The sequence below is a fragment of the Pelodiscus sinensis genome, chromosome 1, assembly GCF_052426305.1.
Source record: "Pelodiscus sinensis isolate ZL-2025 chromosome 1, ASM5242630v1, whole genome shotgun sequence".
Lineage (NCBI taxonomy): Eukaryota > Metazoa > Chordata > Testudines > Trionychidae > Pelodiscus > Pelodiscus sinensis.
In genome coordinates this window covers 119,599,946-119,626,482 of record NC_143052.1, presented here as the reverse complement: position 1 = coordinate 119,626,482, position 26,537 = coordinate 119,599,946, and the positions used below count along the sequence as shown (strand labels likewise).

Here is a 26,537-nt window from a genome sequence, read left to right as displayed (position 1 = left end):
ATTCTGTACCAAACAGTTAATTCAGACAGTAAGCTCATTTAGCTTTGTTGTTATCAATACACAAAATAGTGCAAAGCCCTACTACAAAGCTCACCTCACGTAATGAAGTGGTTTCTCGAATAAAAAACATGTTGATTATCCCAAGATATTTGGTTATTTTTGCCCGAGGGATAAAAGAAAGAGGTGTCATCTTAACAACCGAGACAGAAGAATTGGTGCACGATGGAATAGATCGGTGACGCAAGTGTCCTTCAGCCAGCGGACTTGCTTTGTCAAGAGAAGCAGCTAAAAAAAGGTGGAAAAAGAAAAGAAAAGAAAAAGAAAGTAACTATTGAGTATGATTAGTGACTTGTTTTTAAAACAACACAACTCTTCTTTATGGTTTCCAAATAGATTGGTGACTATATTCAGCAGTCTGTGAAGTTCAGCCATGTCATGAAAGAAAGGAAATTATCATGCAATTCATGCAAAAAGAGCCAAAAAGCTGCAATGGAATTTATTTGGAGGAGTGGCATTCCTGCAAAAGAAAACATTGAGGCCAGCAGTTGCACATACAACAATCAGTTATCAGTAAAGGTAAAGGAAAAAAAAAAGGTGCCAACATTTTGAAATAAATATCTGCTGGAGGAACAAATCATTACAGGAAGAGTGTGAAAGTTATCATGTTTCCCCAGTGCAGCATTTTCCATTAAAAAATCTGCAGTGTCAACTTTCAAATAACCTTAATCTTGACTAATTTAAGTTAAATGAAGAGATCTTTGACCAAAGAACTACTGAAGAATAACTCACGACTTGATATTTTAGTGATTATTGGTTTGAACATCATCTAGATTATTGTTACTCATTTCTCACCAAAATTTTTCCATGTTTATACATATATCTACACCCACAGAGTGTACGCATATATGTTATACAAATAACATGCCTATTTATAGCTATATATTTTATTGGTAACTGCTTTTTAGTAAGTGACAACTTGAACAGAAAAACAAGTAACTCATTCCTAGAAAGCATTTGCAGTTTTTGCATTAGGATATATGTTGTGCTTTCGAATTGCAATGCCATTACTGGGTAGGAAACTCCACCCTCCACCACTGGGAAATCAGAGATATGTCTCAGATTATCATAATGTGGTAGAAACATCCGCCTACTTGTCTTAATTGATCCACGCCTTATGGTCTGAGCTTTCAGTTTAATGAGCTCTATCCAGCTGTTGCATCTGTCTGCAAAGGAACTGTAATCAACTGACGTTGCTGAAAACACAGACAGAAAAAAACAAAAGAAAAAACAAAGAAAAAATATGGATGATATCTCTTGCCCACCTCAATGCTCCTTCTGAGAAAGAATGAATATCCCTTCCACATCTGTTTAAAGGAAAAGTTAAAATGTCCAGCCCTACTCTATATTGTCCAAAGCAGTTCACTGGGGATGTCATAACTGTGAACCAACCAACTGGGACTTCATTGCTGGAAAAATGTGTAAATAAAATAGTCACACCTTGTTCTAGCTGCTTCACCTGTTTTAGTTTCTTAGTGTTATTTTAGCTCTGTTTAATCTTAATTTGTATTCCTATTTTTTTCACAAGGAGCTGCTGATCATGAACTTAAAGTTCCTGTGTGTAGCTATCAATCACTTCCCCTGCCCTCTTTCAGCCTGAAAAATATATGGTTTGGGTAAAAATAGAGTCATGAGTTGAAACAACCTCTCTATTTTTAATGTGCAAGTATTTTCATTTTGAAACATTACTTTTCCCCCAAAAAGTCATTTTTACAATAAAAACAGAAGAGCTATTTTTCTGCTGACATTATCTTGTTTTTAGGTTAGTACCCCTGAAACTTGTCCTGAGAACAGTTTGGCAAGCATCTAAGGATGCTTTAATAATGAATTATTAGCACATTACTCTGCAAAAACAAAGGAATACAAATTAACATTAAAATAAGCCAAAATGAATTAAATAAGAAGTTTTCTCTGAGGCACTGCTACTCCGGCTGATATATATCCAGAAAGACTGTTAATTAGTGCAAATAATCTCAACTATCTTTTGTGATTCTTTAAAAAAAAAAACATACTCTGATATCAATAAACCATATCAGAGCATGCATTCCTTGGCCACTGGTAAACACTTACTGGGTGAATGAAGACAAATTCAAAGTGTGGATCAGTGGCGCAAGGCATGTACACCCTGTTCTGACTTATGGCTAAATTAAATAAACTCACCTCTCTGTGCAGCTGGTATACCTGTGTGGGAGCTTGCATTCTCCAGGACCTCTAATAAGACAAAATGAATTCCACTCATGTAACACATGAACGACATTAGCTGCCCAGATATTTTGTACAAAGGATCTTTTTCCTCTATTAATGGATTTTATAGACTGAATTGACAGAAAGAAAAAATTCTACTGTGGTTTTAGGGTTTCATTACAAACATGACTCTGGCAAATACTACACTTTATGTGGATTTCATGAATGCACTTTTGTAGCATAGTACAATCAATCAATTTCACCATTAGCTCTAACACATGCCAATGATACATACTCCTTGGCATTCAGAAGTACTTGGGTATTTTTTAGAGCAACTCACTAATATTAACAAAAAAGGCAAAAGCAAGAGAATGTGCAGATGAGTAAACAAAATTGTAAAAGTATTAGGCTAAGAAGAATATAACAGTCTATGTGTGCAATGGACCAGATTAATGGCTAACCTAGTTGACTAGGTGCATATAAACGCAGAGCATACAGCACATATAAATATAAAGTGACTATTACCTAGAGGAGTGACCAGTAACAACGCAATACTCTAATACAAATTAAGATATTTAAATGTTATTTGACTATGCTCCATTGTTATAACTCTTGATGGAAACTGGTTAAGTCTATGTGTTCCAACACAAAAACCATTATTTTTAAGGTTTTCACATAATAATCACGGAATTTTTCATCCTCAGCAGTCTGAGTTTGAGCAAGATTGCCATTAATTTTCTATTTTGGTTTTTCTTGGAGGGAGGGCATCAGAAGATGGCGTACTGTACATTCTGTGGGCTCAATTGTGGCCTTGCTCCAAGCCACCGGCAGCTCATAACTGCACTATCCCTGAAAAAGGAGCAGAGATTGATGCTCAGAAACAGAGGCTACATCTACACTACAAGTTTGCTCAGCAAAAAATACGCTGAGGGACTCATTTGCATATTTTCTGCGGATCCATTTTTGCACTAGGGGTTTTTGCACAAAAACAAGCAGTGTGGACATTTTCTTTTTGCACAAAACCACCTTTTTCTGCAAGATCTGTATGCCCCAAAAACAGGAGGTATACTGATCTTGCAGAAAAAGGGAGTTTTGTGCAAAAAGAAAACATCCGCACTGCTTGTTTTTGCGCAAAGACCCCAAGTGCAAAAACAGATCAGCAGAAAATATGCAAATGAGATTGCAACTCATGCAAATGAGTCCCTCATTAGCATATTTTTTGCCAAGAAAACTCGTAGTGTAGATGTAGCCACAATGTGCCTTCAGTTTTCTTCTGGCTCATAGGAAGAATTACTCTGCACTGTTTTTATAGTTGACACAGCATCACAGCATGACAACAGCAACCCTCATAGGTATTTTGGGGCAGAATACACTCATCATCCATACAGATGGGCAAGACAGGCTGAAATAAATAACAGCCCTGAGAAAGCTGCTTTTTCCCATGGGGGTACCCATGAACCGGGTAAAAAAAGTTATAATATATGAGGTGCCAAAATTATGAGTTATTGTTATTTAAGAAGTGCCCATCAATGTCTTTATTTAAAAAACCTCAGAATTTAATGTGACAAAACAGACAGTAGTTTGAGGTAGTCTTTTTACAAAATTTTCCAAGGCCTGCTATAAATAACAGAAGCGTAAAAATTTCCCAAAATATGTTGTAAAATTCTTTCATAATGGAAAGAGATGAACCTAAACATAGGGGTAAATCAGTTCCTCCTAAAATATTTTAAATCAAGCTATATTTGGGTTACTATATAAAAAAATAGACGATTTGTCTGAAGAGTGAGAGTCTTAACTTGATTGAATCTCAAATACCTGAGCAATGTTGTTCACATTTTGAAGAAAAAAAAAGTGGTCAAGCCAATATGAGTATTCCTTCCCCCCAAAAGAAAGCAAGAGGGTTACCTAAGGTTCCAATTTTGCAATTCATTGTATGGGAGAAGATTGCAATGCCATGTAGAGTTCTAATGGGGGTTCAGGAGGGCACAGCAGTACTCCCATCTACACTGAACTGCAAAATCAGGATGACGTATCCAACGGTAGCTAAGAAATTTAATCCTACAATCAATTTTTATACCAAGTTGAGGGTTCTTTCTCTGCTTAGAAATGAGATTTGCTTCCAGAGGATCCTATCTTCTTGTCGAACTATTCAAGATTCTTGATAAGAAATACTGAATAGGTTAATATTCTGGCCTCAAATCACCACTGTTCTTGAAGTTATCTTTTCTGGGAAAAATCCAGTCATTGATGGCTCCTCATTAGGCTTTAAAAACCTTTGCCCAACTTATTGCTTTAGTCAACTCTCATTTTATTCAATGAGTATTACAGTAAAAGCTTTTTTATCTGGTATGCTGGGAAAATGTAGAGTGCCAGTAAGTGAAAAATTCCAATGAACTAAGAGGGAAGAAGTTGGGTGTGGAAGGGTGTTCGAGGCAAAAGGCTGGGGAGAGGTTTCAAGGTCTTGGATCTAGGCAGTGCTCACTTTGGGCAGATAGCTGCCCCCGCAGCTCCCATCGGTTCCCAGCAAATGGGAGCCATGGAGCTAGTCCTGAGGGGCATAGCGGGGGCAGCACAAGATGCTACCATGGCTGTTCCTCCACCCAGGAGAAGCAGGGACTGCTTCTGGGGAGTAATGTGTAGATAGGTGGCGAGCCTGCTGGCCCTGTGACAACCAGACTCTCTATGAAGAACAGAAATTCCAGTTTCTAGAGCTATTGGATCTGTAATAATACTGAACAAAAATGACACATTCAAGACATTCATACAACTTGCAAAATTGTTTGGAGGAAGGAATGCTACAAATATTAGGACCATAGTACTCTCTACCCTTCTCCACAGGTTCATATACCTGTTCAGTTTACACTCCATCCTCCATATCAAGATTATTTAGTACTTCCTAACACATTCACCATGGATTTTATAAGGCATTTCCTTATCATGTGACTCATACAAGAGCAACCATTAAACACACCTAAGAAATGAGCAGACTTAGAATTCTGTGTCTATATCCCACATGTGCTTTTTCCATGTGGATCACCTTTGATGAATTTTGCAACAGACCTTGTTGCTCTATGAAATATCTGCTATTCGGGTCTCTCTTTTCTTTCTTATTATGGATGGCCTCTTTCACCTCTAAGATTAGACCATGCTCTCAGTAGTATACTATATAACAATCTTTTATACACAGGCCCTTTGTTTTCAGTTTTTATTTATCCAGTTTTACCCAGGAATTTATCAGTATTTATTACAACAACAAAAACATGAAAATTGGTGCAACCCCCCTAATAATAATAATAATACTGGGTAAATGTCAGGGTTTTTTTGGTGGATAGAAGGATGGAGGAGAGTATTCAGTAGATTAAAGCTTTCATGAAAGGAATTCCACGTGGCTTGTTGCAGAACAGAATTCATAACACAATGGCACCTCTGAGTTTAAGAAAATAATATATCTCTAAGCTCCCAAATAAAATTTGCCATTTAAATAAAGTTTACTGTTGTAGACTAAGAACCATTAGCCTATAAATATTTACACTTAATTAGGCCTCATCATTTGCCACACGTACACTTAACTTCATCTTTTCCCGTTTTTTCTTTTCAAAACTTTCAAATATTTTGTGTTCTGAAATGTAATCTGATACAGATTTTTGTTTTCTTCCCATTTTAGAGTGTCAGATCTTTGAAGAGATAACGGTTCAGAGCTTGAAATGTATACATGGTGGTAGTGATGCATCAGTACACTCCTAAGAGCATATACTTCAGAGTTGAATATACTGTTATGATAACAGTTGTAACTACAACCACCACCTACGGAAGCAATACATTGCATGTTGACAGCTTTAATTGAGATCATATATAAAAGTTTGCAAGCTATTAAGTGAATATAAGTATTTATAGACTTCTGTTACAGATATGATAAAAGAGCTCTTCTTTTGGTTTGTTTCTATATACTGAAAAAGTCGCTGGTAGTACATTAAAGCTAATGAACAATAAGTAAAATATGGGGGATCATCATCATAGTAGCTAATTTACTTCTGAGATAATTATATATTTACATTGAGGCCCTAGTGCCTATATGTAATGCACCAAAAGAAATTAAATAACTAGTTAAAAGGTTCCAAACAGTGTACTGTACCATATGACAAAATGTGAAGAGCCCTGAAAAAGGTGACTTACATAAGAGTAGACTACCCTCTACTGGTCAGTGGCTAGCATGCAAATAAAGAATTCTAATATTTACAAGCTGAAAAGATATTGAAGATTCATTAATACTATAGTGAATTTATAATGAAATTGATATTGAAAGAAGACTCATTTGTGGAAACCAAGAACACACTTCTTATATAGGGATGCCATCATGCTCAGTTGAATGAAAAATTAAGAGAGTCAGTCATAAAAATAATTGAATGTAATCTTTGGAGAACGGTTTACTGCTGCCATGCAAATTATGAAAGTTTCACCTCTCTCCACTGTGATTACAGTTGTAGAAAAGAGGCTTGAAGAAAAAAAAGTGGAGACTGCAATGGCTGGGAATGATAATGACAATGGCCATACTTCTCTTTCCTACTAAACTACTATTCTTGTATAAGTGGCTAAACTGTTAAGCATTCACTCTCAAACACATGAGAGATTGAGGGCACAGATTGATGGATGCCAGAATACGTGGAAGGCTAAATTATACCCAATTCCTTAATAAAACAAAGGAGGACAATTTTAAAATATCCATGTTAAGCTCTGCTTAAACCCATTTAATTGATCACAGAAACATATGGAAGAAATAATATATCAAGACCATCTCTGACAAGTGTGTGTCTAACCTGTTCTAATTCTAATTACAGGAAATCCTCAACCTCTCTAAATGATCCGTTCCAGTGCTTACCTGTCCATCGTGAGGACTGGCCCCTAAGGGAGGAGGTGGTGGTGGTGGTGGTCAGGCATGCAGCTTACCTATTACAGACTTCACAGGACAAAGGACTACCCCAGATCTACCTGGGAAGAGTTAATTGCTTAGGTAGCTGCATGGCAATTAACTGGTTAAAGAATACTTCAGCCTTGTAAACAATTATGATGGCTCAGAAAGAAAGCCAGAGCTCCAAAAACCAACCTCCTAAGAGGAGGGTTTCTTAGGGTGATAACCTTACCAGGAAAGGAAATCTAAAAATGTTACTTGCAGGAACAGGCCCTGAAAAAGAAGATCTGTGAAAGCCAAGCCCTAGCAAAACCTGCTCTCAGCAGGAGGACCTGAACAAGTAACAGCAAGAGCTCCAGATCAAAAAGGAATTATATGTTGTTCCAGATAAGGACTGCTGGGGTGTCAATTCTGAACTCAGATGAAAATCGCTTCCTTAGCAGATACCAACAAGCTGAACCAAAAAGACCCCACTTGCCTGGATGAAGGTGGACTTAAGTCAGGGGTGGGCAATAAGCCAGATGCTATTCACCAAGGTTAGCCCCTGCTGGGCCCGCATCACTTTATTTACTTGCATCTCTGTAGGTACAGCTGCTTGAAACTCCCATTGACCATGGATTGCCATTCCCAGCCAATGAGAGCTGTGGGAAGAGATGTCCTGGTCCACACCACTTCCCACAGCTTCCATAGGCCAGGAACAGCAATTCTTGACCAATGGGAGCTTTAAGCAGCCATACCTATGGCGGTACAGGTAAATAAAGCACTGGCAGCTTGTCAGGGGCTAACCCTGGTGACCTGCATACAGCCCACAGGCCAGTAATTGCCCAATGCTGACTTAAATGGTACTGATGAACTCAGGTTAACTCTGTTGTTTCCCCTAACACCAGTCCCCCAGCTAGGATACAGGGGTAGAGGCAGAAGTGTGCCACTTTTAGATTAAGTAAACTAGACCTCTGAAAGAGCACTTATACAGATACTTTTAAAAATGAAAGCCTCCCTGGAAAAAAGGGAAGGAAACACAGAAAGTTACATAACTATGATTTCACACTCGGTCACCAGAGGGGTGCTCCAGGAGCGAATGCCCACCATTCCCATTTTCCTTAGAAATGTTTTTCCTACTCTCTAATCTGAATCACCCTTGCTGTAAACTAAACCAATTACTTCTTGTTTTACCCTTGGTAGAAACTGATCATCATCCTCTTTATGTCAACCTTTTACACATTCAGAGACAGTGTTCACTTTAACATTTTCTATCCTTAGGCAGGTTGAATTTTCTTATGTACAACACCAATATGGCCCTGCTCACTACTCTCGCCAACCCCCGTCTCTGGGGGTAGGCAGGCCCGGCTCTCCCCCAGGTTGCTGGGGAAAGCCAGGGCTGCTCCAACCTCCTGGCCACTGGAAAGGGGAGGGTTGGCAGCTGCACCAGCCCTGGGCTATTGGCTCCTCCCCACCAGTCTCAGCTAGCCCCAGTCACTCATCTCCCCCTTCATGGCCTCAGCCAGCCCTGGCCTCGTCTCCCCTCGGATACTTGTCTCCTCTCTTCCCCCGCTCCCCTCCCCCGCCCAGCCTGTCCTTCCTCAAGGGAGAGAGCACGCAGTTCCCCCCCACCAATCAGGGCGGAGGCCTCGCGGCTCCAGCCCCCACAGAGGAGGAAGTCCACATGGCTCACGTCCGGGGAGGGAGAAGGCAGGGCAACTGAGGGCGGGGATGTGGGACGTAGAGAGATGTGATGATGTCACTCTGTCATCAAAAGGAAAAGGTTTTTTTTGTTTTTGAGAGAGAGAGAGAGAGAGAGAGAGAGAGAGAGAGAGAGAGAGAGAGAAACAATCCATAGATATGGAAGAATATATATTGAAACAAGGGATAGTTAACAAGGAGCAATGCTTAATATTAAATTAAATAAGAAAATTAACACTATCCTTGGAGTACATGTATCATCATTCTTTTTATCAATTCAAGCTAGTAAACACATAAAAATGCATATTATTCACACATAGCTCAGCTTTAAGATGCTAAACAAATCTATGAGTCAACCACAAATGGTCATACTCTCCTTGCATACTAATATAATATTTTACTGACACTGGAAAGGAGAGTAAAAGACATTCATTCTGGCTTACACAGTTTTTCTGGGGAATGTTTAGGATCCATGCTATACAAGAACAAGTGAATCAGAGACCTGTAAAAACAGATACAAGTTCTCCTGGTTTGTAACTTTCACTTGTGTGTGTCACCAACTCAAAGAGTGGAAACCCCAGAGTAAATTAACACATGGATTCTGGGTTTATAGACAGATCCATGTTTCAAAGAGCTTGCAAATAAGGTTTCATCCTACAAAACAACTAGCATTACACCTAGTACTTGCTACTTCTGACTCATAAGAGTGAGAACTCTACCACAAAGCAAAGATCTGGCCTTAATTCAATACAATATACCATGTATTAATTAGTAACACAGAATTTAAAAAATCATTAAGATCAGAGTTTTAGATATCTGCAATACTCCAAAACTTCTGTTAAAAAAATCTTCTTCCTTTCTTATCTTAACACCTATGTAAGAACTTTGTTTGTGGAAATGTCCTGGGGCGCGCACGCACGCATGCGCTAAATGAAGCCTGCTTTCTTCCCCTCCCTCTAGTCCAGTCAGCCAGAGAGGACGACACCCCAAACTCCCCCTCCTACCTCCATCCCACTGCACAGATATCAGTATCCACCCATCCCTTTACCTTTTCCCCCACCTACCCCTCTGCAGTCTGCAAACAGCCTACAGGCAAACTCACTCTCCACCCCTCCCCCACCTCACCCCAGGACACACAGCACAAACTCCCCCCTGCTTCCGTGTTACCCTAATGCCAACACTCCTTCTTTCCCCCACCTACCCTGTGCAGTCAACTTCCCCCCCACCCTCCTTCCCAGCTCAGGAGGCTTAAGGAAAGTGCTGGGTTTCTGCCTCTACCTCCTGTCCCGGCGCAGACCTGACTCTCCCAACTCCTTTCCCCTCCAATTCCTCCCAGCTTATTCCCTCCTCCTCCTCCTCATATCTCCAAACACACCTACCCCTTACAACTCTCTCCCCAGCCACTTATTCCCTCCTTTCCTGCTCATTTCCCCTCCCTGCCTGCTCTGAGAGCTCCTCCATCTGAAGCATGCAACTTCATTCAAAACTGCTCAGATGGCCCCTTTCCTAGCCAGTCAGCCTACCTCCCTGCCTGCGCGGGAGTTCTGAGCCTCTGCGTGGGGCTCAAATAGCTGTGCAGCCTACAGGGAACTTAGCTCAGAGACTGTCTCCTCCCTATTTTTTCTTCTCTAGACAAAATATGCCAAGTTCTTCCAATCTTTCCTTTTACAGGCTGTAATCAAGTTAAAATGATCACAACAGAAAAGAACCAAACATTAAAAAAAAGTCAAGTGGATACTGCTCTTAATTAACTGTACTAACCTCAGAAAAACAGTGGGACTTCTTTTATAGCACATGTGATGTTATGCAAATGGTAGAGAAGTAGCTCTTTAACCACCCATAAAGAAACGTTCATACCATTTCCTTCATTTATTAAACATTATCCCAAAACAATTTGGGCCAGCCACTGTACATAGTGAAATAAATAGAGCTAATTTACAGGAGCTGTCGATTTGGCCCTTTAACACATTTATACAGGAAACACTTCATCCATGGATGCATCTACACTGCAGGGTTTAACTTGAAATAAGCTACGCAAATCCATTGCGTAGCTTATTTTGAAGTGGGGAGCGTCTACACAGCACTTATTTCAAAATAGAGCACTCCTCATCTGACTTTCCTTATTCCTCGTACAATGAGGGTTACAGGAGTTTGAGTAAGAAGTCCTTTAGCTTGACAGTATTTTGACAATATTTCGAAATAACTGTCTGCTATGTAGATGTGGACTAAGTTATTACGGAATAGCAGTAGTTATTTCAAAATAGTAGACGTGTAGACGTACCCCATGACTGAAATGCAGCTTCCTGTGGGGTAGAATGCATTAGCTGTTTAACAACTGAAAAGACCACAAAACAGCAACAGCCATTTGTTAGGGAACTGTATGTTTCCTTTCACTTGCTCCCTCTTAAGTATTGAGAACTCTTTATGGAAAATTGTAAGCCATTTTGCTCAGTCCAACAGCCACAGTTCACAAGATAAAACTTTCTTTGCCAAAAACAAATTGTATTTTCTTAGCGTTATTCAAATTTCTGAGCCTGGTACGGTGGGCAGTCATTTTACATGTGCTAGTTGCAGAAATACAGCAGCATGGGACAGGGCTTCAAAAGCCCAATAAACTAAATGCTGCAAGAGAATGAAAATTCCACTTATGAAAATTTAAGTACAGTAAATGGAGCAAAAGGTGGAAAATTCTTGGTAAGAAACAAGCGAGAGGACAGAGGGAGGGGAAAGAAGTTTGCTAACCAATCCTTCTGATCTAAGTTTGAGAAATCTGACTGAAGGGCAGAGCATTTCATTCTATCTGAGGTAGCACAGAATGTCAACGCATGGTATTTAGCTGCTTTCAAGAGAATACATTTCACCAGCAATGAGGGAGCGAGTGAGTGGAACACCAAATGATTATTTTTTTCTTCTCATTTAACCAACCTTTAGCAGGTGAGAATGGTTGAGAAACAAGAGGATCAGAGCAAAGTTCCAATGGAAATTGTAGTTGCTCTTCATTGTCTGTAGAAGCTTCAACAAAGAAGAAACATACATACATTAAACAGAGTTAACCAGCTCCACAAATCTTGCCAATATAAACAAGCACTACAGATTTAATTTGATATGGACTGACTAAAACACATTTATTCACTATAAACACATAGTCGTGGACTTTGAGTGCAGATAAGTAATTAGATGTTTGCTAATAAATACAGCTGCAGAACTGCTTGGACAGAATCTGAATTTCACTCAACAGGGCTTGATTTAAGTAGAACTATTTTAGACCAACCAAACTATGTGCTCTAGGTCTGCCTTGCCTAAGTTAACTGTATCCAACAGTTTTTTTTCTTATATGAGAAAAATTCCTTTTTATACCTGGTTCTTCTAACTTTCTCTTTTTAAAAGTGAATTTAGTATTAGTGAAAGAAGCTGGATAAGCCTGGACATTTAAATTCGCTATCCACATAAGAGGAAAGAACACAGGTGCAGAAAAGCTCCCACCCTAGCCAGCCAGTTAATGACTTGAACTCTTTTAACCTTAGCTTTGAAGGGCCATCTCTAGAGGTAAAAAGAGAATTCAAACTTCCAAGCTATTTTTAGAGAGAGAGCACAAAGAGGATAGTAACTGTGACCTGAACTCAACACTTCAGTACCAGGAAACAGACTGAAATTATCAATTTAATTCACATAGGCTACTGCACAGCCATAAAAAGGTAACTATTTTCAGTAACTATTGAACTGACCTAGATTTAAATTCAGTGATCTCAAAGTGTGTTTCTCTCTCTCACATTACCAATCTCCATCATTAATAATTTACTCCATAAATAAAATCGACCTACATTTCTTTAAAACATGTATCCTCTCTTAGTTTAGCATGGGTGCTCCTTTTGGGAACCTTATACATAGATTGCATAAATCTTCTCCCCTTCAAAACATTTTATACTTCACTGAGTTCTAAAAAAGGCAGCCAACGTAATTTTCTAACCATTGTGAATAATTTCCTAGAATCTCGTGAAAAGGGGAAACGATTTTGCAATTTATAAGACAACACACGAGCGTTCCATGATAACCATGTCCTTTTTTCCAAAGCAGTAGCAACAGAAAAATGCATGAGTAGTTAGACCACTCATTCTTTAGAAAGAGCTTTCCAGTGAAGAAGTATATGATTGAATTTATAAACTAAAATCAATATCATCCACTACATACTTAACATCTTTCCAATACAAATGATTAACAAGAATTGATCATTTCACTCCCACCCCTCAAAATGTTTACCCCTTTGCAATGTTTTTTCTGCCGCAGGGACTTTACTGGTTTGTAATGCTTGATTTTTGTCAAATGTTATTGCAACTGCTGTGACTGTGACCTGCAATCATAAAGTACATATTGTTAGTATAAAATCTCTTTTGTACAATCTTCCAAAATCTTTGCCAAAATTAACATTAACATTCCGCTATGGAAAAACCTTACATGATGACCACTGGGAATAGCAATAAGCTGACTATTTTTTTTTAAGCAGAACTTACATTTTTGTTAACTATATTCAGGGCACTGTTTTGTGAGAAGAGATGGCAATGTTCTATGTAAATAGAAATGTTTAAGACTGTTAATCATAGTAATTAGAAGCTAAAAAAATGGGAGTCATTATCAGAATAAAGAAACAGCACATATACAAAATAATCTTCCATTGCAGAGATGGTCTGAGAGCAAATGATGGCTAGAATCTGTTGCCAAAAAAAATCCACTTAATAACGTGAGAGCCAAGTTTTTTAAAAATGTGTGTGAACAGAACCAAAACATAATTAGGACTTTGTATTTTCATCAATTACCATTTATACTCATTCATAAGCTGACTTTTGGGGGGGGGGGGGGGAATCTCGCTGTAAAGATTATGAATGGGCTCTTTCCAAGCAACAATTGCAAGTTGCTAGCATGGAGTCTCTCAGCTGAGAGATTCTTAATTTGTTAACATCATCTGAAGAAGTGGGTTGTGCCCAAGAAAGCTCATACCACCATCTATATGTTTTGTGAGTCTTTAAAGTGCTATTAGACTATTTGTTGTTGAAGTTTTAACTTTAGCGATGAGCTTTTAACACTTCACAGCAGTGTTAATAATGTCTCACTGTACTTTGTGGGATAAGTAAGGAATACAAAGTAACTTTTTCTCTGACCACAGAAATGAAGCCATACCTATGCTGAAAACACAGAAGCTGATTTATAGCTTACACCTATAAAATACACAATGTATTAAAAGTAAGTGAAGAAATATACTATATACTCTTGAAGCTGCCACAAAAATAGGTAGCCAAAATGAAGTCACCAAATTTAGAATTTGAAAAGGATGGTAGCAGCCATGTTGTTACTGTATATGCCATGGGGCCTTTAAAGGCAACTAGTCAGGATCTTCTATTTTATTGGAAAGACAACATTTCCTTAGCACAACAAAATGCTATGCTGCTGTTTCATAAACTCAGAGGGATAATGTAAACTGATGAATGAACATGTCATCTTGTGGGCAGGTAGTTCTTCACTGAAGATCCCCAACACATTAGTGACTCAAGCTAATTAGGTTTATTTTGCAAGACCTAATGTAAACAGAAAACTAAGTGGCATGGCTGCAGACTTTAATAACAACTGAACAAAATTTTACCTGAATTACTTCATCCTCTGGAAGAGCAACTGTAAAATTTACATGACAAAGGCAGCACGGAATCATAGAGCGTAGCTTAAAATATAGACTCTGTTGAATACAAGATTATTTGAATTATTCTTTAAAAAATTGTTAATTCTCTATCTGATTTATTCTGTAAAAACCAAACTATGAATTTCTTTTTTGTAGTACACTAATTCCCCCATTATTTTATCTTAACATTCAGTGATTTCATTATAGTTTTAAAGGTTTATGGTATGTTGTCCGCACCGTGCAATATCTTAATACTGTTATTTTTATAACACACAGTCACAGGTTTTATTCTCATTTGATGCTTCTCAAGAGCCTAAATAGCACCATATCCAGCAATTTAAATATTTCTAAAGCTGCTCAGGAACAGCCAGATGTGACCTAAAACAAGTCTATACATCTCTTAGGTAATCCTAAAGAAAATAAAAACAAATGTTTGCAATATAAACTGAATTCCACATTATCTCTGTTCAAATGAATACATATATCTGGCAACTAGAACTCTTACCTTAAGCAGATTCTCACAGAGATCATTAAAATTCTTGTTAAGTGTTTGATTTGTCAGGTTAATGTTGCTTAATCTGGATACTCTTACAGAGGTGAACATCTGAAGCAGAAACAGAAATGTTTATCTTTATCTTCCTCAGTTTTAAATCTATATATTGCAATAGCAGGAACAAACCAACTGATTAAATACATTAACAGCACTAGTAACTATGGTGATTAGAGAAAAAGAAACAAAATTGACAGCCTATCCTCAGATACTGAAATTTTACAAACTGAAATTTTACAAACAAAAATAAGTGTCCAAGAACAGTCTGTAACCAACTATGTACCAATATATAAAAATGATCTATGATGAAGTAGTGCTGTGGAAAAGGGAGAATGTTGCATTTTTTATTTGCCACACAAGTAAGTGTGTACATATAGATAATCTATCATTAATATTTCATGAGCGCATGTGAGATACAGATAAATCTACACTCTGACAACAGGGTGTCCCTCTCAAAACAATTTTTTAAGCATAAACTTAGGTATTTAACCTCCTCTTGGGCTCTGAAAGCTAGCCTAAGTTCTTACCACATCACAAATCAACAGCAAACCAGGTTCTGTGGGCCAAATGATACCTAGAATTTCACCCATACAACACTTTTCTAAAAAAATTTCTTTCGACTATGCACAATATAGCTCTCACTTTCTTGGAAGAACAGACCCTGCAATGCAACAGGAATATAAAGCAATACAAACTTTTTGTCACTACTCTGCTATATCTGTTAAACAAAAGGAATGGATATGCTGAATAAGAGCATCATTATTAATTCATTTTTCATAATGCAACTGCTCTCAAAATCTATTCTAATGCCGACAGTATATTTACATATAAATTTGGTTTAAAATGGTCCTTTTGTTTTAAAAGTAACTTTACCTGTATATCAGAAGTCCAGTTATTTATGCCAGGCATAATTTCTGTGTTACAACTGTAAAAACCTGTTAAATAAAATATTCACAGGTTTATATAATGTGCTGTGCACTGAAGTAGTGCAGGGTTTTGCAAAAGCTAAATTAAACATCCATAGTACTTTTTTCTAATGATGCTATGCATCAATTTTAAAATATATGGCAGTACTACAGGAACATACTATCATTCTAAACATTAGACATTTCATAATATAGAATAAAGATTAAATATATTTTCCACAAAAACCTATGTAGCAACAAAAATTTGAAGTATTAGTAAATAAACAATATTTTTAACAACCTAGCACTTCATTACTATATTTTTTATATAATTAATCTTTTTTAATTTGCTAAAAAATGACTAACAAACCAAGATTGCCAGGACCAGAAGAGCACACAACCTACAAATGAGGACTGTACACTTACTGGTTAACATCCCTAGTTGCTTTCAAATAAAAGACTATATTGTGTGAACCCTCTACTTAAAAGAAATTTAGGACAAGTTCTGCAACTGTATGTCAAAGTTCATACATGAGTGGATGCTATGGATACCGTGAATGTAAGCAGGTTGCAAGACATGACAAAAGTAGATTAGGTGTAACACAAAGATCACATTTAACATCTATGAAGAAGAGATGTCCTTTTCTACTAGCATATTCTTGAAAGCTAAAAATTGAGTGGGCTGCAACTAGCTGCTTGCTATTAAACTGAGGTTTATAGTGGAGATGAGGCCCAGAGTGCTGAAGTTCCATGAGGAGCAATGTATTTACTGGTTGCTGGACCCCTACAGTAAGGAAATAGGTCTTTAAGAATTCTATTTTAAGATTAAGTATATACAAATGTCAGTATGAAGAAGACAAGGATTAGGGGCTGCTAAAACAAAGATGAAAAAAGAAAACCAATCTGAACTTTGGAAAACAAGTACTGTTTCAAAGAATAAAAGGAAAATGTAAGTTCCTGGAAAAGAAAGATTGAAACAAATGGGGAAAAAAAACGCAAAAAGTTTGTTTACAAGTGAATCAAATGTAGGAATATTTTTTCCAAGAAGAAATTATCATAATATTGTAGTAGTTAGCACATTATGCAATATATACATTATTAAAATAACAATATTGCTATTTAATAGTGATATAGACCACTAACATCTCATTTATTCTAACATCAATTTTGCTACATGATATTCCTATTTCAGAATTGGATTCTGAAAATTCAATTCACTTAGTAGTAAATTCTGATGTTGCTAAATCCTTGAGAGCCTATAAAGTATTTATTAAATGAATACCCTGATACATCCAATTTGCTATTATTTATTACATTGCTGCTTTCTACACAAAATAAGCACAGTGAATTAAAAAAAAACCCACAATGATTGTGGGTGAAATAATTAAGAAACCTGTGTGCTCTTACACTGTTTCCCTTCAAGAAAAATAAGAACACATTAAAAAGCTCAAGTGGAAGACATGAGTAGACTTTCATATGGTAGCAGAATAGAAATGAATACTGCCACATTGAAAGAAAAAATATAAAAGTTATAACTGAACAATATACAAGATCTAATAAGTAATATACCATTTAATTTAAACAACACGCTGGAATAAATCTCCTGACTTCATTTCAGCTGTCCAGAATATAGCAATCTGCAGATACTGAATAATTAATGCAAAACACTAGAATTTTGAAACTTTTCATTCTACAAAGAAATGACTACTATGCCAATTTCCAGTTATGGTACAAAAAGATGATCAACACACAGTGTACTAGGAAGTAATCTTCCTTGCCTCAGGTTTCAATGAGCACATTCTTAAGAGAAACAAAGTATTTTTCCTCTGTGAAATCTGACTCACACTAACAAATTGCATTTCAAGGATTTTTTTTCAATTTTGACCTTGAATGAATGATTTTATTATCCAGCATACTGTGAAAAGAACTACCAGAAGTTAATTCAACTATTAATTTTAACCTCTTAATAAGATAATTTAGTTTACTATACCTGGAGGTGGTGGAACATCTGTCAATAAAGAATGTACATCTTCCATTGCATCTGTATCATCAATCTGAAACAAATCATACTTATAAAACACACTGATCACATCAATAAGACAAAAATACTACAAGGTTATTACAAGATACAAAAGTTGAGTGTTTTTTTAATTGGTGAATTTATTTAGATGCCTATATAAATGACTAATTTGGGAACTGCTAGAAAATTGCACTTTTGAAAATCAGTTCACTTATTTGGGTTCCAAAATGGGGCTTTAGCTCACAGTTTGAAAAAAAAAAAACACCAAAGTTTTTAAATGTTATATTAATTCTGAAAAGATGAGCTGAATCAATAGAGGCCAAATGAACAAAATACAAAACAACTAATCTCAAGATTTTAAAAAAATAAATAAATATTCAATTTCTTCATGTTTTAGTATATTATCATTTGATTAGCACTTTCAAGTTTAAAATTCAAGAATTTTTGATTTAGTACTTTCAAGGAAACAAAAATTAATTTTTATACTTCTCACAGTACCTCAAAATATGTAATTCAATTAAATACACTTCAACTATCGAGTTTAACGTATGTCTTCACCTGACAAAGCACTCTAAGTTCTTCTGTTATCTGAAAGCTATTCAGTCTAATAAAATTTTAGACTCAAAGGATTTTAACTTCTCAGACATAAGAAAAGACAATACAATAGGGCCCCCAAAGAATAAATACGCTGTATTAATAATCACAAAAATAATGGAATTTTGGGCATACAGCACTGAACACTACGCATACAAGCTATTTTAGGCTTGCATCAATGATGACTGCCTCTCTGGCTGAAAAAGAATCTTGAATTTATTTTTTTACTACCATCTAAGTATTGCTTGACCAAGAAGACGACATCTTTTATGACGTGGTTCATATGCAGAGACTGGTTATGCTCAAGAACAACAGACGAGAGGAGCAGAAGGGTATTTCAAATTTCAATTAAGCATTTCTTTTGATACAAAACAATGAGCTGTTCTATAATTCCCGCCACTTTGGAAATAATTCATAAGTCCATCTATTTTCCATGCATTTTTCAAAATGAAAGGTAGAGCATGAGCATCAGAGATACAGATATCACCTCCAAGACAAAAGCATCCTTTTTCCCATGTGAAAGGTCCAGTTCCATAACTTCATCGGAACTTTCTGACTGAGACCTTAGCAGCCTGGATCGCTGTCTAGGTTCTGGAAAGGGAGACCCTATGATTTCCTCTGGTATCTCCTGAAAAAGAGTATTAAAATAAAATACAGATATGTACTTCATGTCTTAAAACTCATTTCAAATTTTAAAGCTATGTGATGGCAAGTTAAGACCCACAACATTCTGAGCATCATTCTACTCAGAAGTAACTTTGCCAACAATAGAAGTAATATTTTCTGATTTTAATTCAATTCTGCCCTTTTATTTTAAAATTTCCTTTATCACTATGAGAGGTGTATGCATGTGGATTTATCTCCCTCATCTCAAGTCATTCCTGTTACTTCTACCACAAACAGGATTACCGCTTCAAGGAAAAGATCAACAATTAGCTCCACAACAGTCAATTGTGTTGACATAAAGAGAACTATATATACAAAAATTTGATTTTTATACTGTGCCCTTAGTAATAACAAACAGTGAAATAGACTCATTTTTAATTTATCACATAGATAATGTACAGTGAATGTAAGAAATATTTCTATTAACAACAATGATAGTCTTCAGGAGTTCATCTAGAACAAAAAAAATATGCTCACAATGTACATTTGTTTGTTATTTTAAAAAAATGTTTTGCCCCATTCAGTTCCCCCTTAGGTTTTAAAAGAAATTACTCACCCTGTGCAGTAATAATGGTTCTTCGAGATGCGTGTCCCGTGGGTGCTCCACTGTAGGTGTCGGGTTTGTCCCGGCACCGCAGATAGGAGAACTTTTCCAGCCATAGTTTGCAGGGCTGCGCATGCGCAAAGTGCAGCTCGTGCCCTTTCGCACCGTTTGAGTGTGCACGGCCCGGCTCTTGCAAGTACCTCCTGATCCTCTTGATCTGAAAGACATAAGTGAGAGTACCGAAGAGGGGAGGAGGGCGGGTCATGGAGCACCCATGGGACACGCATCTCGAAGAACCATCGTTACTGCACAAGGTGAGTAACTTCTTCTTCCTCGAGCAGTGCCCCGTGGGTGCTCCACTGTAAGTGAATTCGCAGCAGTAGCCCCTGAAAGGAGGAGGGTTCGGAGCTATCGTGCTGCAACTGTGGACAGCGTCGCCACCGCCCCATCTTGGAGGTGAAGGTTGGGAATGGCACAATGTCTAGCAAAGGTAAAGTCCGAAGACCACGTAGGAGCCCTGCAAATGTCTTTTAGCGGTACGCCTTTCAAGAAAGCAGTTGATGTGGTGATTGCCTGTGTTGAATGGGCTCTTGGTTTTTGCAATAGTGGTCTATTATGTAGTTCATAGCATTCCTTTATGCAGTTTACTATGCTTGACGAAATGCACTGTGCTGACAACGGATGGCCCATAGAATGCTCAGCTGTAGACACAAAAAGCATATTTGTCTTTCGAAGGGGTCGTGTCCTTTCTATGTAAAAGGCCAAGGTGCGCCTGACATCAAGGGTGTGCAGATGAGGCTGCTCCAGCGAGGCATGGGGTTTTGGGTAAAAGATGGGGAGTACTATTGGTTTGTTGATGTGGAATCGGAAGTTCACTTTTGTAAGGAAAGTTGGTTGAGGGCGGAATGTGACTCCGTGACTGGTGAACACTGTGTATGGAGGTATAACCAATAGGGCAGCCAATTCGCTAACCCTTCTTGCAGAGGTTATAGCAATTAGAAAGGGGACTTTCATCGTAAGGAAGCATAGGTCACACGTGGCAAGCGACTCAAAGGGCCTGTATGTTAGGGTATTGAGAACCAGCTCTAAATTCCACAGTTGGGCTGGTTGCGTGCGGTGTGGAAAAAGGTTGGCCATACCTTTCATGAAATGCCTAGTCATTGCGTGAGAGAAAACGGAACAACCGTCCATCAACTGACGGAAAGCGGTGATTGCAGCAATGTGCACCTTGATTGAAGCACAAGTGAGAGAAGAGTCTTTGAGATGCACAAGATACTCCAGAATCCGGTGCATGGGAGGAGAGTAAGGGTCCAAACACGCATTTGTGCACCATGCAGAAAATGGTGCCCATCTGCAAAGGTAAGTAGATCTTGTGGATAATTTTCTGCTGTGCAGGAGAATGTGTTTGACCTCTTGTGAACAAATCATTTCTGTTCGTTGGAACCAATTAGGAACCAGGCTGTCAATGCCAGAAGATCGATCTGTGGATGGAGCAAGCGCTGGTTGTTCTGTGAAAGAAGGTCATACCTCCTGGGCAGAGGATACGGATGACGTGCCGACATTCTGTGAAGGTAAGGAAGCCACGTTTGTCTTGGCCAAAAAGGAGCTATCAAGATTACCATGGCTCTGTCCATGAGTATCTTTTCAAGCACTTTGGGAATTAGAGGTGTGGGGGGGAACGCATATAACAGATGATGACTCCAATTGTACAGGAAAGCGTCTCCCTTGAACCCCCGCCTTATGCCTGCTCTCGAGCAGTATTGAGGACATTTGGCGTTCGTGCATGTTGCAAACAAGTTACTGTTGGGAAGCCCCAGGATTGGAATATGGTTATGAGGACATCCGGATGGAACTCCCACTTGTGCTTCAAGGTGAAATGCCTGCTCAGTGCATCTGCTGTGGTGTTCTGTTGACCGGGTAAGAACTGTGCAATAAGGGAGACTTTGTGATGGATGCACCAATTCCAGAGAGTTATTGCCTCGGCACAAAGTGACCGAGATAGGGCTCCACGCTGCCTGTTTATATAGTAGACAGTTGTCATGTCGGTAAGAATTCGAATCGTCTGGCCTTGAATCTTTGGAAAGAAATGTCAACATGCATTGCACACCGCCCGCATTTCCAGGAGATTGATATGCATCAACGACTCCACGGGGGACCAAAGCCCCTGAGCCTGACTGTGCTCCAGGTGCGCGCCCCTACCTAGCAGCGACGCATTGGTGGTTAGCTGTAGTGTTGGCTGCTGACGATGGAAGAGGACACCCGACTTTAGGTTTTTGGGGACAGCCCACCAAGTTAGAGAGTTTCTGACCCGGGGGGGTACTGATACATGTCTGTGGACGTCCCGAGCATTTGGAGTGCAAACAGTAGCTATCCAATGTTGGAGGCAACTAAAGTGTTGTCTCGCATGTTCGACAACGTGTGTCGTAGCTGCCATGTGTCCCATGAGCTGAAGACATTGAAGTATAGAAGGCTTGGGACTAATGGTAATGGCTAGTATGAGGTCTTGCATCACTTGAAATCTGCTCATTGGTAAGAAAGCACGTGTCTTGGTGGAGCGAGATGCACGCCTATGAACTGTATTGACTGGTGTGGCGTCATGGATGATTTCGGGATGTTGAGGATCAACCCCAAGGCTTCGAAAACTGTTTTTGTGAGGTGCGTCGCGTGCAGCGCTTCTGCCGCTGAAGGAGCTCTGATTAAACAGTCGTCTAAGTAAGGGAATATCACTATGCCTAGGCGACGCAGATAGGCTATAACTACTGCCAAAGTCTTGGAGAAAACCCTGGGAGCCGATGAGAGACCGAAAGGCAGGACCCTGAATTGGAAATGGTCTGCGCCTAATTGGAAACGTAGAAATCATCTGTGGGCCAGGTGTATCGCCACATGAAAACAGGCATCCTGAAGATCAAGGGACGTGAACCAATCCCCGCTGTGAAGCACTGGAATGATGGTGGCTAGGGTAATCATCCTGAAATGGTACTTTCGCAAATATCGATTTAGTCCTCTGAGGTTAGGAATCGGCCTCCATCCTCCCAATTTTTTCTCTGTCAGAAAATATCGGGAGTAAAACCCCCTGCCCCTGAAGTCGTTTGGGACTGCCTCTATTGCTCCAATGGCAAGGAGGCGATAGATCTCTTGCTGTAAGAGAGGCTCGTGAGATGGGTTCCTGAAAAGGGATGGGGTGGGGGGGTTGGGAGGAGGTAGGTCAATAAACGGGATGGTGTGTCCTAGAGTAACCGTTTGAAGTACCCATCTGTCGGTGGTGATTTGAGAACATCAATGTTGGAAGGGTCTCAGTCGGTGATGGAACAATGGTTTTGTGGGACTGAGATGGTTGCTAAGAGGAATGGCGCACAGTCCCTCGACGGGAGCGTCAAACTTGCTGTTTGGTATTTAGGCGACCAGATGGTTTTGATTGGGGTCTCCGCCTCTGTTGGCGCTGCCGATTGTGTTGTTGGTCCCGCTGTCTGTATTGGGATGATTGAAAGGTGAATGATCTTTGCCTCTGATAGGGAGTATACTTCTTGCGACGGAAGGGAGGCGTATAAATCTCCAAAGTTTTGAGGGTGGTTCTTGACTCTTTTCCCGAATGAAGAAGCTGATCAGTTTTATCGGAGAAAAGGTTGTGCCTATCGAAAGGCAGACCTTGGACTTTGGAGAGCAGGTCTTTGTAGACCGCCGCCTGGTTGGCTAAAAATGCCGAATAATTTGCCATGCAGAGCGTGAGCACAGCAGATGAGTAAATTTTTCGCCCAAAGAGGTCCAACTGTTTCACGTCTTTGTCCGGCACGTTAGGTCGTTGTTGCGGGCCCTTCGTTCTTTGCAACCAGAGAATTTAGTTGGGGATGGGAAAACAAGAACTCCATCCCTTTCGCTGGGACGAAATATTTCTTACCTGCTTTTTTGTTGGTGGCGGAGACAGAAGCCGGCAGTTGCCATATGTCATCAGCAATCTCAAGGATGGCATCATCTAGTGGGAGAGCCACCTTGGCCTGATGTGAGGGCTATAGATTTCTGAGCAAGTGGTGAGATTTCTGCTGGACTTCTGCAATCTGCATGTTTTCTGACTCCGCTACTCTCCTGAAAAGATCTTGGAATTGCCGTAGATCATCTGATGGTGACGTGTCCCTCTGGAATACTGCATCGTCAGGGGACGAAGAGGATTGGTCTGTGGGGGACTGAACCTGAGGCTCATCCTGAGTAAGATTTTGTTGTTGTTGGACTTGTGATTCAGTTGGCTGAGACGGAGGGACACCTGACTGAGTTGGTGGTCTGGTAGCTGGTGGTAAGGATTGATGTTCCCTGCTAGATGACGCTTGAGAACGATGTGGAGAATCAGACCTTGATGTATGTCTGCTAGATGAGTGGGAATAGTGCCTATAGTAGCGGTGCTGATGGGGCAACTTGTGCCCGTGACAGTAGCGATGCGGTCATCTGCTGTAGTAATGGCATCTATGATAGTCATAGTACCCTGAGCTACCTGACCCCGATGGAGATCTGGAAGATCGGGATCGTCCCCTGGATCGTCGTGGTGAAGGCGAGCAGTAGTAGCGGTGTCTTGGCGAGATGTGGGGGGAGCGGGAATGCCTCAGATTGGGCCGAATGCACCGATAAAGGGGAAGGCAGCTCCGGTGAGAACTGACTGCGATCTGAAGAAGGGGATGGTGTGATGATTCTCCTAGCTTTCCAGCGTGTTGCTGTAGTAGGTTGGTCTGGTGAAGCGAATGGGGGAGAAGATCGTATAGACTCTTCCCATTCCCCCCTCGGTGCTGTGCATGGCGCCGAGTCACGCGGGACTAGTGAATGCTGGGAAGGAATATCCTTTATTGGAGGAACGTGTTCCGGCACCAAAATCTCGCTTACCACTCAGTGTCGGTGAGTGGTATAGTGCCCGGGAAATTGTCGGTGCCGGAGGGAGCACCACTGGTGCCGGCAGTCTTGGCGATGGTGCTCGGTGCAGAGAGAACAGAGAGAGCAATCAGTTGTGGAAGTGCATCCAGTGCCGCACTCGGGAGACTGCACTGAGACAGCTCTCGGTGCCGTGTGCAGCAGCGGTGCCAGGGAAGGCTTCGGCGCCGATGGTACTTTGGGCACCGAATGAAGCAAAATCGAGGGATGCAGAGCCCGAGTGCTGCCACTTTGCTTCGCCTTATGCGGGCCACGAATGGCTAACGAGCTGGAGGTGCCTGGTCTGTCCTCCTAACACGCGTTGGGGGAAGAGAGCGAGAAGGAGATGGTCTTTTCCTTGTCTTCTTAGGAGACTGCTTGGCTGAGGGATCTCCCGATGACTCTGCAGCAGCAGTCTCTGGTGGCTGTAATGCCCTGTCAAAGAGGAGCATTCTAAGCCTCATGTCTCGATCTCTCCTTGCTCTCGCGGTGAGCTTGCAGCAGTGGGGACACTTCTGAGGTGTGTGTCCCTCATCGAGGCACCTGATACAAAGAGCATAGCCGTCCGAAGCAGGCATTGCTTCACGGCACTTTTTAAAATTGGGTGAACCCAGCATGATTGCCGTTTTCAAGTTCTTCTACCGCTTTTTTTTTTTTTTTTTAAATGAGGGTAACGAAACTAAAGTAACTATGTACATGAGAGAAATGGTTAAGTTCTGAGAAATTTTTTTCCAGGGACGGTCAGGAGGAACTGGCGGGAGCCAGGCCGTGCACACTCAAACGGCACAAAAAGGCACGAGCCACGCTTCGTGCATGCGCGGCCCGACAGACTACAGCTGGAAACGTTCTCCGATCTGCGGTGCCGGAACAAGCCAGACACCTACAGTGGAGCACCCACGGGACACTGCTCGAAGAAGAACCAAGATGTTGCATATTCTGTACCAAACTGATGGAGGAAAAAAATCATCAACAACACTATTCCTATCAGTGATGAGTAATGTTAACCATTATTCTTCAACAGTTTCTGGACACACTGAGGTTTATATAAAACGTACCATATCCATTTATTTTTTGTTCTGATACAAGGAAATTTCAGAACAAAAAAATTGCTAAGAATCTTCTGAAGATAATCTTCATGAATTTTGAAAAAGAAAGGTGAAGTGATTCCAGTTTATTGGAAAAAAATACGTAGGATGAGTAATACAGAGAGCTTCCTTTAATCAAAGAAGTGACAGGAGCCAAAGACTGCATGACAACTATTAAAGACCTCACTGTGCCTATTTAATTAGCCTAGAAGCCACTCAGGCCTGGTCTACACTTATAAATTAGATCAACAGATACATCACTAAGGGCCAGGAAAAATTAAAACCCTGAACTCTGTAATTAGGTCAATATAACCATCACTATAGATGCTACAAGGCTTAGAGAAGAATTCTTCTGTTGCCCTAGCTACTGCCTCAGAGCTTTGTTTAACCAACTACCTCTTCCGTAGATGCAGGAAATGACTACACTGCAGTGCTGCAACAGCACCACTGTAGCATTTGTAACACACAGCCTTACTTGCTATGGAAAATGGAGTGCATTAAACTCTCAGATAGAGGGAGAGAAAGAACTTTGCATGTTAGAATAATTTTTTTATGGCAGCTGCACATCATGGAAAAATGGGATTTATATTGGAATTGTTGATACAGGCTGAGAGGCCCTATGTGACAGAAAGTAACTTTGATGTTTTCTGCCTCACGGTGATCAATGACAACTTCACACAGTCACAAAGATTATCTATTTCAAAACAGATTAATTTCCCTTTTTGGTAGTGCAGAAGGATTCTACTCTTAGCTCTTGGTAGCATGAGTTCCTCTCTAACTGACAGACAGAGAAG

The 26,537-nt window shown here is 39.8% G+C and overlaps 1 protein-coding gene across 10 annotated transcripts in view; it reads right to left on the bottom strand.

Moving 5' to 3' along the window:
• Positions 1-26,537, bottom strand: part of C2CD5 (C2 calcium dependent domain containing 5) — a 126,280-nt gene that overhangs the window by 4,185 nt on the left and 95,558 nt on the right. For 5 of the 10 annotated variants that reach the window (XM_025183726.3, XM_006121265.5, XM_025183728.3 and 2 more), the window contains 10 exons: positions 19,049-19,189; positions 17,938-18,001; positions 15,916-15,977; positions 14,998-15,096; positions 14,460-14,549; positions 13,085-13,175; positions 11,753-11,839; positions 2,218-2,268; positions 1,152-1,253; positions 95-285 (listed from right to left, as the gene is read on the bottom strand). In XM_025183726.3, coding sequence (XP_025039511.2) covers positions 95-285; positions 1,152-1,253; positions 2,218-2,268; positions 11,753-11,839; positions 13,085-13,175; positions 14,460-14,549; positions 14,998-15,096; positions 15,916-15,977; positions 17,938-18,001; positions 19,049-19,189 — 978 coding nt within the window. The remainder of the gene's footprint in view (positions 1-94; positions 286-1,151; positions 1,254-2,217; positions 2,269-11,752; positions 11,840-13,084; positions 13,176-14,459; positions 14,550-14,997; positions 15,097-15,915; positions 15,978-17,937; positions 18,002-19,048; positions 19,190-26,537) is intronic. The other 5 variants (XM_025183731.3, XM_075898281.2, XM_006121269.5 and 2 more) reach the window with 2 other exon arrangements.